The sequence below is a fragment of the Oratosquilla oratoria genome, chromosome 10 (genome assembly GCF_046742065.1).
Source record: "Oratosquilla oratoria isolate Oo_2021 chromosome 10, ASM4674206v1, whole genome shotgun sequence".
Classification (NCBI taxonomy): Eukaryota; Metazoa; Arthropoda; class Malacostraca; order Stomatopoda; family Squillidae; genus Oratosquilla; species Oratosquilla oratoria.
In genome coordinates, this window is record NC_134786.1 from 8,457,461 (window position 1) to 8,472,824 (window position 15,364).

At 45.8% G+C, this 15,364-nt stretch overlaps 1 protein-coding gene across 1 annotated transcript in view; it reads left to right on the forward strand.

Moving 5' to 3' along the window:
• LOC143029067 (uncharacterized) overlaps window positions 1-13,045 on the forward strand; it is a 79,135-nt gene extending 66,090 nt beyond the window's left edge. The window contains exons 9-11 of the mRNA XM_076191415.1: window positions 304-674; window positions 3,873-8,057; window positions 10,891-13,045. Of these exons, the coding sequence (XP_076047530.1) occupies window positions 304-674; window positions 3,873-8,057; window positions 10,891-11,011 (4,677 nt within the window). The 3' untranslated portion in view covers window positions 11,012-13,045. The remainder of the gene's footprint in view (window positions 1-303; window positions 675-3,872; window positions 8,058-10,890) is intronic.
• Window positions 13,046-15,364: the final 2,319 nt, after the last annotated feature.

A 15,364-nucleotide genomic window follows, 5' to 3' on the forward strand; every position in this document is an offset into this window, starting at 1 on the left:
ACACACACACACACACACACACACACACACACACACACACACACACACACACACACACACACACACACACACACACACACACACACACACTTTTTAAGAACTTTTACATCTTGGCATGGATATGAACACCCTAAATTATTCACTTTTTTTGTCACTATTTCAACCTCACTTGAGGCAAATAAAAGTATTATGACAAAGTACTACTAACGCAGAAAAAAAGTTAATCCGATGAACTTTATTACTGAAAGGATAAAAAATCAACCCCATCTTACCAACTCTATTGTCCCTTGGCTGACACGACAGGCCAAGTATGCTCTAGAGAACAAGCTGGCTGGGATCAAGATATGGGAGATCACCACGGACGACTTCAGGGGTGACTGTGGTGACGGGAAGTTCCCGCTTCTGACGACGATTGACGACACTCTCAAAGGCCGAAAAACCTCCACCACTTCTTCAGCCACCCGGAAGCCTTCTTCCTCTTCTTCTGGTTCCCGGAAACCCACGTCGTCTTCATCCCGCCGAAGAGGAAGCGGCCTCCGAGGCAGTAGAGTCGACTCGAGGTTTAGAGGAACCGGCGGGAGCGACCCTGGCAACAGCATCTCCAGCAACTTCCTCGTCGACTCTGGGAAGCCGGCATCGCCGGCCAAGCCTACAGTCTTCGATTGGCAGACTTGGTAAGTGCAAAGGTAGTAATAGTTGTTGTCTCGGGCTTTATGCAAATCCTCAACCCCATAGCAGCTGCCAAAGATGTCTGGGCCTTCTCATAGGTTTCTATGGGAATATTAGTCTCCTGTTTGTTTTCTATCATCGTTGTAATGTTTCTGTCACCATATTATAGTCTTATGAGGACAGCAGCCACCGGTTATTAGGTCTCCTTATGTGAAAAATATAGAGAACAAATATTTTAACTACTGGCAGTTCTCTTTCAGTGATAGTCCCCAAGCTACAGTCTGAGTCTCTCCTTTTACAACTTTTTTTGGGTTCCACGCTTGGTCGAGGGTATTAAGGTCCCACACTCTGACCACGGACAGTCACTGAGTCGTCAATGAGAACCCAAAACCTGTATTTCATTTCTACAAGGAAGCTGAGTCCTTATAACCGCATACTTACTACGGTGGATCATGGGGACTCTCTCCACCAGTACCAAGACTCTCCATCGTTGACTATCTTGTGCCAGTTCCATCCAGTCAACCTCTTCTTCGTTTAGATGAGCACCTAAGCAATATGCTGTAATGACTGCCATTTATTCTATATTATTTGTTTATTTGTTTGTTATTATTTTTCTGTTTATTATTGTTTGCTTGATTTTCATTTATTATTAGTTATCTGTCAATTTATTGTTATCTAACTATACCTATGCATTTATTTATTTTATTCATTATTTATATTATTATCATTTTTATTTGTTTATCTTTATCTACTTATAATTATTATATTTTTTCCGCATCCGACCTAGTTATGAACCAAAAGGTCTCCTGTCGGCATGCTCCGCCTTTGTAATCTTTTGTAATCCTTTGTAATCTCTTCCCCATTTCATCTATAATGGTGCCTATACACCTTGATTTTAGTCTGCTATGAAACTCATTTTACCAAGGATGCTCCCCAAGTGAATTTGTTATGGTGGTACTCAACGACTTTTGATATTGTGTTACTTTAAAACATGTAACCATCGACGAATCGAAACACAACATATATAATTTTTCATACTTAATATCACATAGCCTTTTTTCACGATGAAGTAGAATTTGTTAAAAACACTTTTAAAAAATGTTACCCATCCGGGCCACGTCCATACATCTCACGCCGTGTACAAATCTAGATTTAAGAAGGAAATAGGCAAGAATTGGTTTACTAATAGGGTGGTCGATGAATGGAATAAACTTAGTAACCATGTAGTAAGCGCTGAAACTATCAGTTGTTTTAAAAAACGATTAGACAACTTTATGGATGGGGATGACAGGTGGTGATGGATACGGAGCTGCCTAGTGTAGGCCTTATGGTCTTTTGCAGTCTCCTTTATTTCTTATGTTCTTATGTTCTTATGTTCAATGCCCCAGCTCTATTCTCGCGTACACAGGTCTGTTCCCAGTGGTCAGTCATCAGGTGCACGTCCATGTATCTACACCACTCGCCCACCAACCACCCCTTGACTGCTATTGATATTGGTCAATGATGACATATTCGTCATTTCTATACCATATCTATACACACACATCGTATAAACTTCATAAACATAGTAGAAATTCCGAAGATGGTAGACTGGTCATTATATTGGTATTTGCTCCGACCTATTCAAACTGTATTACCACCGGGTAAACAAACACACTGTTGCCACATCTACTCCCGCCACGATAATAGATGTATGTATGTATGTGTTTATGTAATGGTTGTATTATGAATTGGAAGCATACAGGGGCCGCTTTGCTTTACCCACACGCCTTCGCCAGTTCCCATGGTCTTTCCAAGCAAATTCCCTTACAACACCTCTTCCCACTCCAAACAACTCTTTGGCAGGTTCGATCGACTTGCTTAAGCCATGAGTTCTGTGAGTGTTTACTTCATTTCCTCTATCGATGGTTGTCCCTTGTGAAGGCAACACTGTGAGTGAGATACATCAAGGAACTGTGCCATATGCCCATATAGCCGGAGTTAACCTTCACAAGTTATGCTGGTAACATCTCTAGACTGATTCTGAAGGAATAGTCTTTGGTTCGATACAAAGTCACGATTCTCCGATGGCATTTGGTACCAAACACACCGGGACGCCTCTTCAAACCAAAGAGAATGTGAGTAACTTGAAGGGTCGAAAGTCAGCTGGCATCTGCAGCATCAGTGCAGAGTTGCTGAAAACCAGAAGTGAGGCCATGATCCGCAGGTTGCATGCGATTCTGTCTGCTGTTTGATAACCCGGTCCCATTCTCCCTGACTGGAGATAGGATTTGGTCACCCTTATCTGGAAGAGGAAAAGGGACCAGCAGGACTACAGCAACTATCACGGCATTACGTTGGTCAGTGACTGGAGAAAGGGTCTGGTCATCCTTTTCTGGAAGAAGAAGAAAAGGGACCAGCAGGACTACAGCAACTATCGCGGTATTATCACTAGTCAATGACTGGAGAAAGGGTCTGGCCGTCCTTATCTGGAAGAGGAAAAGGGATCAGCAGGACTAGAACAACTATCTTTGTATTACACTGGTCAGTGTGCCAGGTAAGGTACTCGACCATGCGTTGTTAACACGAGTTCTTTCACATCTGCTAAAACTTAAGAGGCCTGAGTAGTATGGGTTCACGTCTGGTAAGTCAACAACTGATCGGATCAGTCTAGGTGTTTATGGGTTGACTGGATGACACATAAGAATATAAAAACATAAGAATGAAGGAGACTGCAAGAGACCATAAGGCCTACACTAGGCAGCTCCGTATCCATCACCACCTGTCATCCCCATCCATAAAGTTGTCTAATCGTTTCTTAAAGCAACTGATAGTTTCAGCGCTTACTGCATGGTTACTAAGTTTATTTCATTCGTCGACCACCCTATTAGTAAACCAATTCTTGCCTATTTCCTTCTTAAATCAAAATTTGTCCAGTTTATAACCATTACTGCGAGTCCTGCCCTGTTGTTTTAATATGACACAGTTCAATCTAATTATGTGACGAAGACACTGAGGTTTTGGAAAAGTTTGCATACCTTGGCTGAGCAGCACATAACAATGGGATAAAAATAACATATTTTTTGCAGAAAGACAACAACGAAAGTAACATTTATAGTTGTGGCTTCTTGTGGGTCAGATTCAACTGTGCACATTATATGTAAACACCCACATTCTGTCACTTAAGAGTGATAACCAACACTCAACCTTTGTCTTTTCTTCAGGCCAGTCTTCGGTGGACAAGGACGCGACCCTTCCCCTCCCTCCTCCTCCCTCGGTCCCTCCTCCCCCTCCCCCTCCCCCATCCCCTCCAGCCTCCCTCAGTTCCCTTCATCTCCCTCCGCCCCAGCTTCCTTATCTCCATCTTCTGTTCCAGTTCGTTTTTTATCCAATCCTTTCTTTGCCTCTTTGTTCGGATCTTCTTCAGGGATCTCTTCACCTCCATCCTCCTCCTCCTCCTCCTCCCCCTTTTCTCCCTCCTCTTCATCATCTCCATCATCACCAAGACCTCGCCCTTCTTCAGCAGCAGGGCCGGCTCTCTTCCCCAACAATCCCTTCTTCTCCTCCACCTTCGACCTCTCTTCTCCACCAGCACGTCCTTCTCCACCACGTCCTCCTTCTCCTCCTCGTTCGTCTTCACGTCCCTCGTCCCAGTCTCTTCCCCAACACTTAGCCGGTAACCCCTTCTTCTCCTCCTCCTTCTCCCTCTCTACGCCACCACCTCCTCCTCCTCCTCCTCCTCCTTCTCCTTCACGTCCCCCGTCCCAGGATCTGCTCTCACGCTTAGCCGAGAATCCTTTCCTTTCCTCCTCCTTCTCCCTCTCTACTCCCTCACCACCAACTTCCGCCCCACCCCGACGTCCTCCTTCTCCTCCCCGTTCGCCTTCACGTCCCTCTTCTCAGTCTCCTCCCTCACGCTTCGCCAGCAATCCCTTCTTTTCCTCCTCCTTCTCCCTCTCTACTCCCTCACCACCTAGTTCCACCTCTCCTCCTCCTCCCCGCTCCAACATACGTCCCTCTTCTCAGTCTCCTTCACGCTTCGCCAACAATCCCTTCTTCTCCTCCTCCTTCTCCCTCTCTACTCCCTCACCACCTAGCTCCACCTCTCCTCCTCCTCCTCCTCCTCCTCCTCCCAGCTCCAACATACGCCCCTCTTCTCAGTCTCCTCCCTCACGCTTCGCCAACAATCCCTTCTTCTCCTCCTCCTTCTCCCTCTCTACTCCCTCGCCACCTAGCTCCACCTCTCCTCCTCCTCCTCCTCCTCCTCCTCCCCGCTCCAACATACGCCCCTCTTCTCAGTCTCCTCCCTCACGCTTCGCCAACAATCCCTTCTTCTCCTCCTCCTTCTCCCTCTCTACTCCCTCACCACCTAGTTCCACCCTCTCTCCTACTCCTCCTCCTCCTCCTTCACGTCCCTCCTCTCAGTCTCCTCCCTCTGGCTTTGCCAATAATCCTTTCTTCTCCTCCTCCTTCTCCCTCTCTACTCCCTCACCACCTAGCTCCACCCCATCTCCAACACCTACGCCTTCTCCATCATCGCAGTCTCCAACTTCCCCACCTCTATCTCAAGATCCTAAATTCCGTGAAAATCCATTCTTCGCTTCGTCCTTCACCCTCCCTTCTCCATCTCCAACACCCTCCTCCTCCTCCTCCTCCTCTTCCTCCCCCTCTTCCTCTACTCCCCCACCCCGCCCCTCCACCACCCGCTCTCCATCCTCATCTCAAACCTCAAGGTTTCGTGATAATCCATTCTTCTCCAACACCTTCTCCACCTCTTCCCGAACACCACCTCCCTCTCCCTCTCCCTCTTCCCCAGCTTCTTCACCTCGACCCTCCACCAGTCCACCATTTTCTCCAACATCAAGGTTCCGTGTAAATCCTTTCTTTTCTTCCTCGTTCTCCATCACTTCTCCATCACCGCCTTCCTCCACCACCTCCACTACCACCACTTCCACCACCACATCCGTACAGTCACGATTTCCCTCTGATCGTGTCTCCCCTCCACTCCCCTCTCAAGACTCCTCCTCTTCTTCTTCCTCCTCCTCCTCCTCTTCCTCCTCTTCTCCCTCATCCCTCCCATCCTCACCACCTTTCCGTGGATCTTCCCGCTTCTCCTTGTCTTCCTTCTCGTCTTCCTCGCATTCCTCCTCTTCTTCTTCTTCCTCTCCTCACTCTCCCCCCTCCTCCTCTTCTTCTTTACCTTCCTCAACCCCTCCCTCCTCTTCTTCCTCTTCTACGTCACGTCCTATCGTCTCAGTATCCTCGTTCCCTCCGTCTTCTCTATCTTCCACATCCCGCACTCCTCCTCCACTTCCTTCTTCCTCCTTCACTCATAAACCATCCTCACCATCTTCTTCCTCCAGCTTCTCTTCCCTCCCGTCATCCTCCTCCTCCTCTTCTTCTTCTTCTTCTTCTTCTTCTCTCTCCTCCTCACGCCCCTCTTCCTCTATCCCATCTTCAATTCCTCCTTCCTCCTCCTCTCCTTCTCTCTCTTCCACACGTCCCTCTTCTGTTCCCTCTTCACGTCCGTCTTCCTCTTTCTCTTTCTCTCACTCTTCTTCTCTCTCCTCAACACGCCCCTCTTCCTCCTCCTCTCCTTCTATCTCCTCTTCCGTTTCTTCTCTCTCGTCCACACGCCCCTCTTCTCCTCCCTCTCCTTCTCTCTCTTCCACACGTCCCTCTTCGCCTCCCTCTCCCTCTCTCTCATCCACACGCCCCTCTTCGCCTCCCTCTCCTTCCCTCTCATCCACTCGTCCCTCTTCGCCTCCCTCTCCTTCTCTTTCATCCACTCGTCCCTCTTCGCCTCCCTCTCCTTCCCTCTCATCCACAGGCCCCTCTTCGCCTCCCTCTCCTTCCCTCTCATCCACACGCCCCTCTTCCCCTCCTTCTCCTTCCCTCTCATCCACTCGTCCCTCTTCCCCTCCCTCTCCTTCCCTCTCTTTCACTCGTCCCTCTTCCCCTCCTTCTCCTTCCCTCTCATTCACACGTCCCTCTTCGCCTCCCTCTCCTTCCCTCTCATCCACACGTCCCTCTTCGCCTCCCTCTCCTTCCCTCTCATCCACACGCCCCGCTTCCCTTCCCTCTCCTTCCCTCTCATCCACACGCCCCTCTTCGCCTCCCTCTCCTTCCCTCTCTTCCACACGTCCCTCTTTGCCTCCCTCTCCTTCTCTCTCTTCCACACGTTCCTCTTCCTCGCCCTCCTCCTCTTTCCCCTCCGCACGTCCCTCTTCGCCTCCCTCTCCTTCCCTCTCTTCCACTCGTCCCTCTTCCCCTCCCTCTCCTTCCCTCTCTTCCACCCGTCCCTCTTCCCCTCCTTCTCCTTCCCTCTCATCCACTCGTCCCTCTTCCCCTCCCTCTCCTTCCTTCTCTTCCACTCGTCCCTCTTCCCTTCCCTCTCCTTCCCTCTCATCCACACGTCCCTCTTCGGTTCCCTCTCCTTCCCTCTCATCCACACGCCCCTCTTCGGTTCCCTCTCTTTTCCTCTCTTCCACACGCCCCGCTTCCCCTCCCTCTCCTTCCCTCTCATCCACACGCCCCTCTTCGCCTCCCTCTCCTTCCCTCTCATCCACACGCCCCTCTTCGGCTCCCTCTCCTTCCCTCTCTTCCACTCGACCCTCTTCCCCTCCCTCTCCTTCCCTCTCATCCACACGTCCCTCTTCGGCTCCCTCTCCTTTCCTCTCTTCCACACGTCCCGCTTCCCCTCCCTCTCCTTCCCTCTCTTCCACACGTCCTTCTGCCTCTGACGCCCCTTCACGCCCATCTTCCTCTTCCTCTTCCTCGTTCTCCTCCTCGCTCTCCTCCACGCGCCCCTCTTCTTCTATTCCTTCATCACGTCCTTCGTCTTCTGTCTCCTCTTCGCTTCCTTCTTCCTCTTTCTCTTCCTCCTCTCTTGTGGGACCCACTTCCTCAGTCTCCTCCTCCTCCTCCTCTTCTTCCTTCACTCGTCCCTCTTCCTCTATCTCCTCCTCACGTCCCTCTTCCTCTCTGTCCTCTTCGCGTCCTTCTTCCTCTTCCTCTTCCTCCTCTCTTGCGGGACCCAGTACCTCAGTCTCCTCCTCCTCCTCCTCCTCCTCCTCCTCCTCCTCTCTTGCGGGACCCAGTACCTCAGTCTCCTCCTCTTCCTCCTTCACTCGTCCCTCTTCCTCTGTCTCCTCCGCACGTCCATCTTCCTCCTCTTCCCGCCCTTCCTCTTCCTCCCGTCCTTCCTCTCGTACCTCCTTCCGCCCTTCCTCCCGAACTTCTTCCTCTTCCTCCTCCTCCTCCTCCTCCTCCTCCATGCCCTCCTCCATATCGTTACTCCCCTCGTCTTCAGTAGCAACCTGGCTCAACACCTGCCGAGAAAAGGGCGTCAGTGCGGCCCCGGACAGCTGCGCGGCTTTCTACAGGTGTAACAAGTACCGCGCCTTCAGGTAACGACCTCTCTTATGGACTTCTGTTGTGGCAAATGGGTTTATCACACTGTGCCTTCAGGTAACCTCTCTTATGGACGTCTGTTGTGGCAAATGGGGTTATCACACTGTGCGTTCAGGTGACGACCTCTCTTATGGACTTCTGTTGTGGCAAAAGGAGTTATCACACTATGCCTTCAGGTCGACCTCTCTTATGGACTTCTGTTGTGGCAAAAAGGGGTTATCACACTGTGCCTTCAGATACGACCTCTCTTATGGACTTCTGTTGTGGCAAAAAGGGGTTATCACACTAGGCTTCCACCGACCGTTGAGAGTTCGTTTGAGTAAAAACGACTTCGGTTATGATATTCTATTTTTCAAATCTCCAAATATCAAAATATTATCTTTCCGTCATGTATAGCAAAGCTGAACGATGGACTAAAAGATTGTAAACCTATACAAATGTTAGGCATACTGGTGATATGTTCTTAGAGAAGACTAGAATTCTGTAAGCGAAGTCATATTCTAGTTATTCAAATAGAGGTTGGAGGTAGGGTGTTGGAGGAAAAATAGCCCAGTGTGATATCTTAAGTCTGGTCATGATGTTGTCATGGTTCTTTTGTGTACTTGAGGCTTTTGACATCTTTTGTTGTCTATCCAGCCCCTTCCATACGATGACGCCCACGCAGACGTCATGAGGCGCGAGTGAGGGGTACACGAGGATACTGACGTCAGCGTCATGATTATATTTATTTTGTAGTTGTAGCTGAATGACCCCCATACTCTGTGAACTGGCCGGATCACGTTTTCTGTGGTAATTGATACTCAGGGTTAAAGAGAACGAGTAATACAGCTGTAACTTTATCATTTCACAACGCGAGTATTGTGATGCATCATCGTACATCAATCAGCTAATGCTGCTGCCTCGCGAGAGCTTAACTTGTATTGAAGAGGCTAAGGTACTTGATATCGATCTGATATAGTCAATAATTATTCAATTATTTCAATTTTGTCTATGAATATCTAGGGAAGCTCGCTGGCCGTGCGGGTCAGGGCGTCCTTACTAGCGGCCAAGGTCGAGGGGATGGCGGTTCGAATCATGCCACCGGCGGAGTTGAACCAAGGGCACGGTTCATTAAATTCACTGATACAAAGGCCTCTGAAAGAGGCACTGTCCTAGCCTCCTGATGGGTGGGGGTTGAGTTTGTGACATTAAACCATGTCATCATCATCTATGAATATTCATTGTGCGTTCATTAAGACCAGGGCTCACTAACAATAACAAAAGTGTGCAAAATGTCGACTAAATTGCTCATTTATATTTGAAGAAATACTAATCTTACGTAACTAAGATTTGATGTGTTATGTATGGGTGAATTCTTTGATTATATATTTGACTTTGAAAATGCTAAAAATCCTCAATTACACCACAAAAACAGCCATAATACCAGATAGGCTAAAAACAAGTTGTTTTTTAAGCCACTTGAATGCAACTTGTGAAGAAAAACTATCGTTTTTTTTTTACATATACTCGAATGCAGCTTCAGGGAAAACGTATCATAATTGAGTTTAATTTTCATGATATTTTTAGATCCAATTGAATGCAGTCTATACACAAAATTCCACGTTTGAATTTAATTCCTGGCGATTTTTTTTAAACCTATTCGAATGTACCCTTCGGGGAAACATTATTTGAGTTCATTTTATCATAATATTGAGATTAACTCGAATGTAATATTTAGAAAAAGAAAAAAATCATGATCACTCGAATGCATTGTCGACAAAACCTGATACTGTTTTTATTTTTTATTTATTTTTTATTTTTTTATTTTTACAAAGATTTTTTTTATTCCATTCGAAAGCACAACACGTTTCTTCACGTGCAGCATTTCAGGATATTATTCTTTGATTTATTTATCATCGTCAGACACAGCCAGAGCATATTTTCTCTCGCTACGGGAGGGGGGGAGGGGGAGGGGTTAAGAAGTCCTAGAGAATTCAAAATGAGATTCGTTTTTCCATCATAATTACACTCTACTTTTCGTCCTGCATATCACTTCCTCTCCTTTCTCTCTTTTCTCTCCTTTCTCTCTTCTCATTCTCTCTCTTCCCCACCTTTCAAATTATTCCATTTCTTCCCTAATTTTCTTTCTATTTCTTCCTCCATCTAATAATTACGTTTCATTTTCTGCCTCAGTCTCCATTATCGTCCTTTCAAAGGCCCTGTTCACACTACCGGTTTCAACCGCTGCGGTTCAATTACAATGTAAGTCAATGGAGGCGTTCACACACAATCGTGAAGTTTTCCTTGACTGCATTACCGCCGCGGTTTCCGTGCAGTTCAAACCGCCAGTGTGAACAGGGCCTTATTCTTTTGTCCTTTTTTTGTTCTTCGAACGCGCGCTTGTGGCTGTTGTAAAGTGAAAAAGCCCCCCTCCGTTCCCCATAAAACCTACACTAAGTAGTTCCATGTCCAAAAATGTTCTTTTACTGACCTGTTTTACATTATATCCTATTGTATATTTTCATGACCATCGCGTAGAGAATTCGAACGTACTGCTCTGATGCCAAGAGGCTACATTGTCAGTCGCCTTAACCTACTCAGCCACTGATGGTCTAAAACTCTACGAACTCGAAACGCTACTGGTTCCCGAGATTAGGAAAGGTCGCTAGCTGCTACCCAAATTTCCTGTTTCACCAGAAAGCTAACTGACAATGGAGCCTCTTGGCATCAGAGCAGTAGGTTCGAACCCTCTGCGCGACGGTCATGAAGATTATCTGATTGATATAGCTGTTCACTAGCGAATTTCTCATATCCTATTGTATTACTTAAGAATATCCTTCTTTCTTCCAGATTCTCATGTACTGGTGGGCTTCTTTACAATTCTGAAATTGACGCCTGTGATTGGCCACGAAACGTCCAATGCAAGCTGTCTCCACAAAATGGAGATAGCAATACATCTGTGACGTCATAGGAATGGGGGATCCTCACAAGGAGCGAGACTGAAAGGTCAGCCTCTTCAGCACAACGACTCACTTTATGGACTTCTGTTCCGCCAGGCAGTTTCATTTACCAGGACAAAAGTCCACCCCCCGCCCACTCGCCTGAATAAAATCAATGTTTATTCGCCAGAATGAATATAATGATGGGTCATACAGCGCTACACGCTTGTGTCTGAACCCTGTTCACACTAGCGGTTCGAACCGCGCGGAAACCGCGGCGGTAATGCACAGTTAAAGAAAAAATGTACGGTTGTGTATGGAAGCCTCCGTTGACTTACAATGTAATTGAACTCCCCGCGGTTGCAACCGCTAGTGTGAACAGGGCCTTAAAGTTGTTGGACTGTATGCAGTGGTTGATGAGAAGTATTCATACACAAAAAACACAATATTGATAATCATCTTCATGGTGTATATATGCCGTTCCTTATCAAGGCTGTCTGACCGACCATAGAGACCACACAAGAGAGACACAATGGTGGTTTGAAGATCTGATTCACTGATGAATATAATCAGAACCTTTATGTCCATATTTTCTTATGAAACAATCTAATTGTATTTGATGAGGTTAATCATTTCACTGAGATAACGCGCTTTATACATTTCATCCTGGCTAACGTCAGACAAAGGACTGTCTACAAAATTCAAACAATAACGAAAGGGTTGAATTTAATCTCGATTAACCCCTAGAGCGACATCCTCAACTGATCTTATTCTGGTCAACGCCAGGGGATTTTAGTCTGCCGAAGTGACGTCACTACATTGAAGAGGGTAAGACTGGCAAGTAACTATGACGTATGCGCACTGTGTGACGTCACGTAAGGGCTAATTACATATAAAGGGGTGTTGGTGCTAAGTGGTGTTGAATCCGGTTCAGGGAGTCATTGCTGGTGTCGTCTTGAGTGGTGGTAATGATGCTGTCTTCATTAGAACTTCAACTGCTGCTGTTGGTGATGAGATCGCCAATGACACTGTAGAAACATTGATAATGGTCCTGGTGCCGTTTGTTCTGCTGAAGGGAAGAAAATAAAAAAGTGGTCACTAGAAAAAAAGGACAATGGGAAAATAAAGATAAATCTAAGGGAGAGGCGATCACGGAAAAAAAAATGCGGCGAAGAAGAATTGGGAATACTAAAAGAAAAAAGAAAACTGAATAAAGGACAAGAGAGCCATGTCGAGAAATGGCTAGATTGAATATTAGTAGAATGTAATCTTAGGAAAAAGTGGGAACAAGAAAAAATTGTGAAAAAAAGTGATTTGATAAAAATGAAAATGAAAAAAGGGATGACACAAAAATGAAAAAATCTGGACTTTTTCTAATAAAATCATGATGATGGTGTTGCGTTCGAGAAAGAAAAAAAAAGTCATAAATAAAAGTATTTGTGTCACTGATTACTTGGAGGGCAGAGTTAAATGAGAGCTTTAATTTTGAAAAAGAAAATATCAAAGCTCTGAAAAATTAAGTTTCAATCTCAAACAAAGAGTAGTACAAAATAAATTCAAAATTGTTGTGTCCAGCAATTAACATTCCATTTGTTTCTGAATTCTGAAATTCATTAATGTGAAGAAAACTTAATGACTGCATGTGACGTAAAGGTGTATTCAAAAAATGTAGATGTCACAGTAGCAAGAAAGAAAGGATTATAACCCCACAACTATGATGAAAAAAGGATTCAAATACGGGAACACTTAAGTCAACTCTGAGACTAGATAATTTCAGTCAATTTGCGTGGCGTCACTGCTTCCGTATCGTCAGTACTGGCCTAAGGCTTTCAGGAACAGTATCCTGAAGACAGTATCATTAGTATCCTGCACCAGATACTGTACAACCAGCGTCCTTTAGTCACGTAAGTGGTGGCCACTCTGTGCGTAAGGAACTCTTACAGGAGAGAAACATATCATGTTGCTCCAAGGGATGAAGTCCCCAACTGCAATGATTTGCAAAAAAAGTTATACAGGATTCAAATATTGTTAGCCATGACTTTTAATAAAGAGTTTGTATTCTTGTACGATTTTGTTTCATTTATATGAAAAGGAAGGAAAGAAGGAGGACGGGGAGAGGGGAAGAACATGTAAACTTGGCCTTGTATTATTTATTCATTACTTTGGCATACTTTACCTCAGCATGACACCTAAGTTAGTTTACCCCCATCCAACCAAAGTAGGCCCAAGTGAAAATGTATATATAAATATATATATACATAAAGAATAAAGATATAGATTAAGAAATGCACACTTTTATAGGAAATTTGGTACCCGAAGATTCTTCAGATTCAATGGTTCATGACAGGTTTAAGACGTACATAGCTGCTTGGTTGCCTCATCTTCCAGGCAACAACCTTTCAAAAAAAAAAAAAAAAAAAAAAAAAAAAAGGTAAGCCTAAACTGACTAAAGGTGGCAGCTAACTAGGCATTTCTCGCTAGTATAGAAAAGTTCAACCTGTACGAGCGTCAGACACATTGTTGTGATGTTCTTACGGAAGTCTAGAATATTGTATCAGAAGTAGTTTCTACTCAAAACCAAGTAGCAAAAGAAAATAACATACTAGCCGCCTAGTGTCCCGCCAGTCACAGAGGATACACAAGAGGTTGGTCAGTGTAAGTCAAAGTCATGAAGCCATCATAAGTAAAAAGACAAACCATGAAGTTTGAATTCGGTCGAATCAGGCGCAAAATTTTGACATTTTGCCAAAGTACAAACTAAGAGCCGAATAATGTCAAGCTGAAATTGTTGAAAAGTGGCCTCGACTAAGGTCAACAGGAGGATTTGTGAACTGCAAACATTTGCTCTGGTGGTTAATAAAGTTTGCACTTGATTTCTTTCTTTCTTCCTTCTCCCTCGTTTGTAGCGCCAACAGGACCGCGTGAGCTTACCCATGATGATATATCAACTGTTACGTCTCTCACTGTTAATAGCCCCTTCAACTTTTACAATGTAAGTCAATGGAGGCGTTCACGCACAAACGTGTACTTTTTCCTTGACTATGCGGTTTGACTAATGGTTTTTGCCAGGCAATTTTATTCTACAGCACTAGATACACCTCCTTGCTGGTCATATGCTAAGCTTCGTTGGCACGGGGCTAGTCTAGTAGCCACTAGTTCTTGTTGCTAGTTAATTGTCCGGTATGTAAGTCTTGACACTAGGATAGTTTGGAGGCAAGTTGACTACCTGTTCACACTGGGCAAGTAAAGGGGTAGTTTGCAAGTCACTAGCACTAGCGGCTACTAAACTAGCCCCGTTTCAACGAGGCTTTAGGAAACTGATCTCAAATTGCTGCCCAGGAGAAATAAATTTATTCAATTTAAGATTAAAGTAGCTCCTGTCAAAGTGACTAACACTATATTCACTCCGCGTCAAATAATTTTCTTTTTTCTTTTACAAACACAAGTCCACCGGCGATGATGTGTAACGATGGTGATCTATGGAGGACTAGTTACGTAGGTTGTGCAGTCCCAGTGTCTTTGCCCTGTACTGAACCTCTTGGGAGAAGGGCGGCGTTCCAACTCGGAAGCTGCCTGCACGTCTGAGCAGCCCTTTTCAGGATTCACTCTACTCACCCTATATAAGGCGTACACAAAAAGAGGGATAACCCTACCACTTTTACTGGTTTCGAGTCAGCCGTGTGAACACCTTTGCCGGCTAAGGAACAGCCTGCCGAGCACAGGTCGACCTTGTGGACGTGGCATTAGCTGTCCCAGACCTTCTACCGTGAAACCAAAATAGTTCTCGATAACGGATAGAATGTAAGGTGTGACACCATGGTGATCGTACCGTAGTAGACAACTCGCTCACCACCATAGTCAGCCGTGTGGACACCTTTGCGGGCATAAGCTTGAGACTTTGTCAGGCTAAGGAACAACCTGCCGGGACGTGGCATTAGCTGTCCCAGGTAACTCGCATACGGCCGACTAACCGCCACAGTTAGCCGTGTGGACGCCTTCGCGGGCATAAGCTAGAGACTTTGTCCGGCTAAGGAACAGCCTGCCGGACACAGTTCGACCGTGCGGACGTGGCATTCGCTGTCCCAGACCTTCCACCGTGAAAAAAATAGTTCTCGATGATGGGTAGAAACGCTGGTGAATTGTCCGTGACAAAAATAATTGTCAAATTGCTGTCACCCTGCAATGTCGTCAACTCAGCTGAGGTCCTGTTGTGGCGACGTCTAAATCATGGGACCACCTCCTAACCCCTAGCATGGTTAGGTTAGGATGTAACACTTCACCCCATACTATACAACATATTATGAAAGACTGCATTGTCATCATCATTGGCAGTCCATCGGTTTTGATGATTGCAACTCTCCTTCTGACAAAGCGTCTTGCACAGT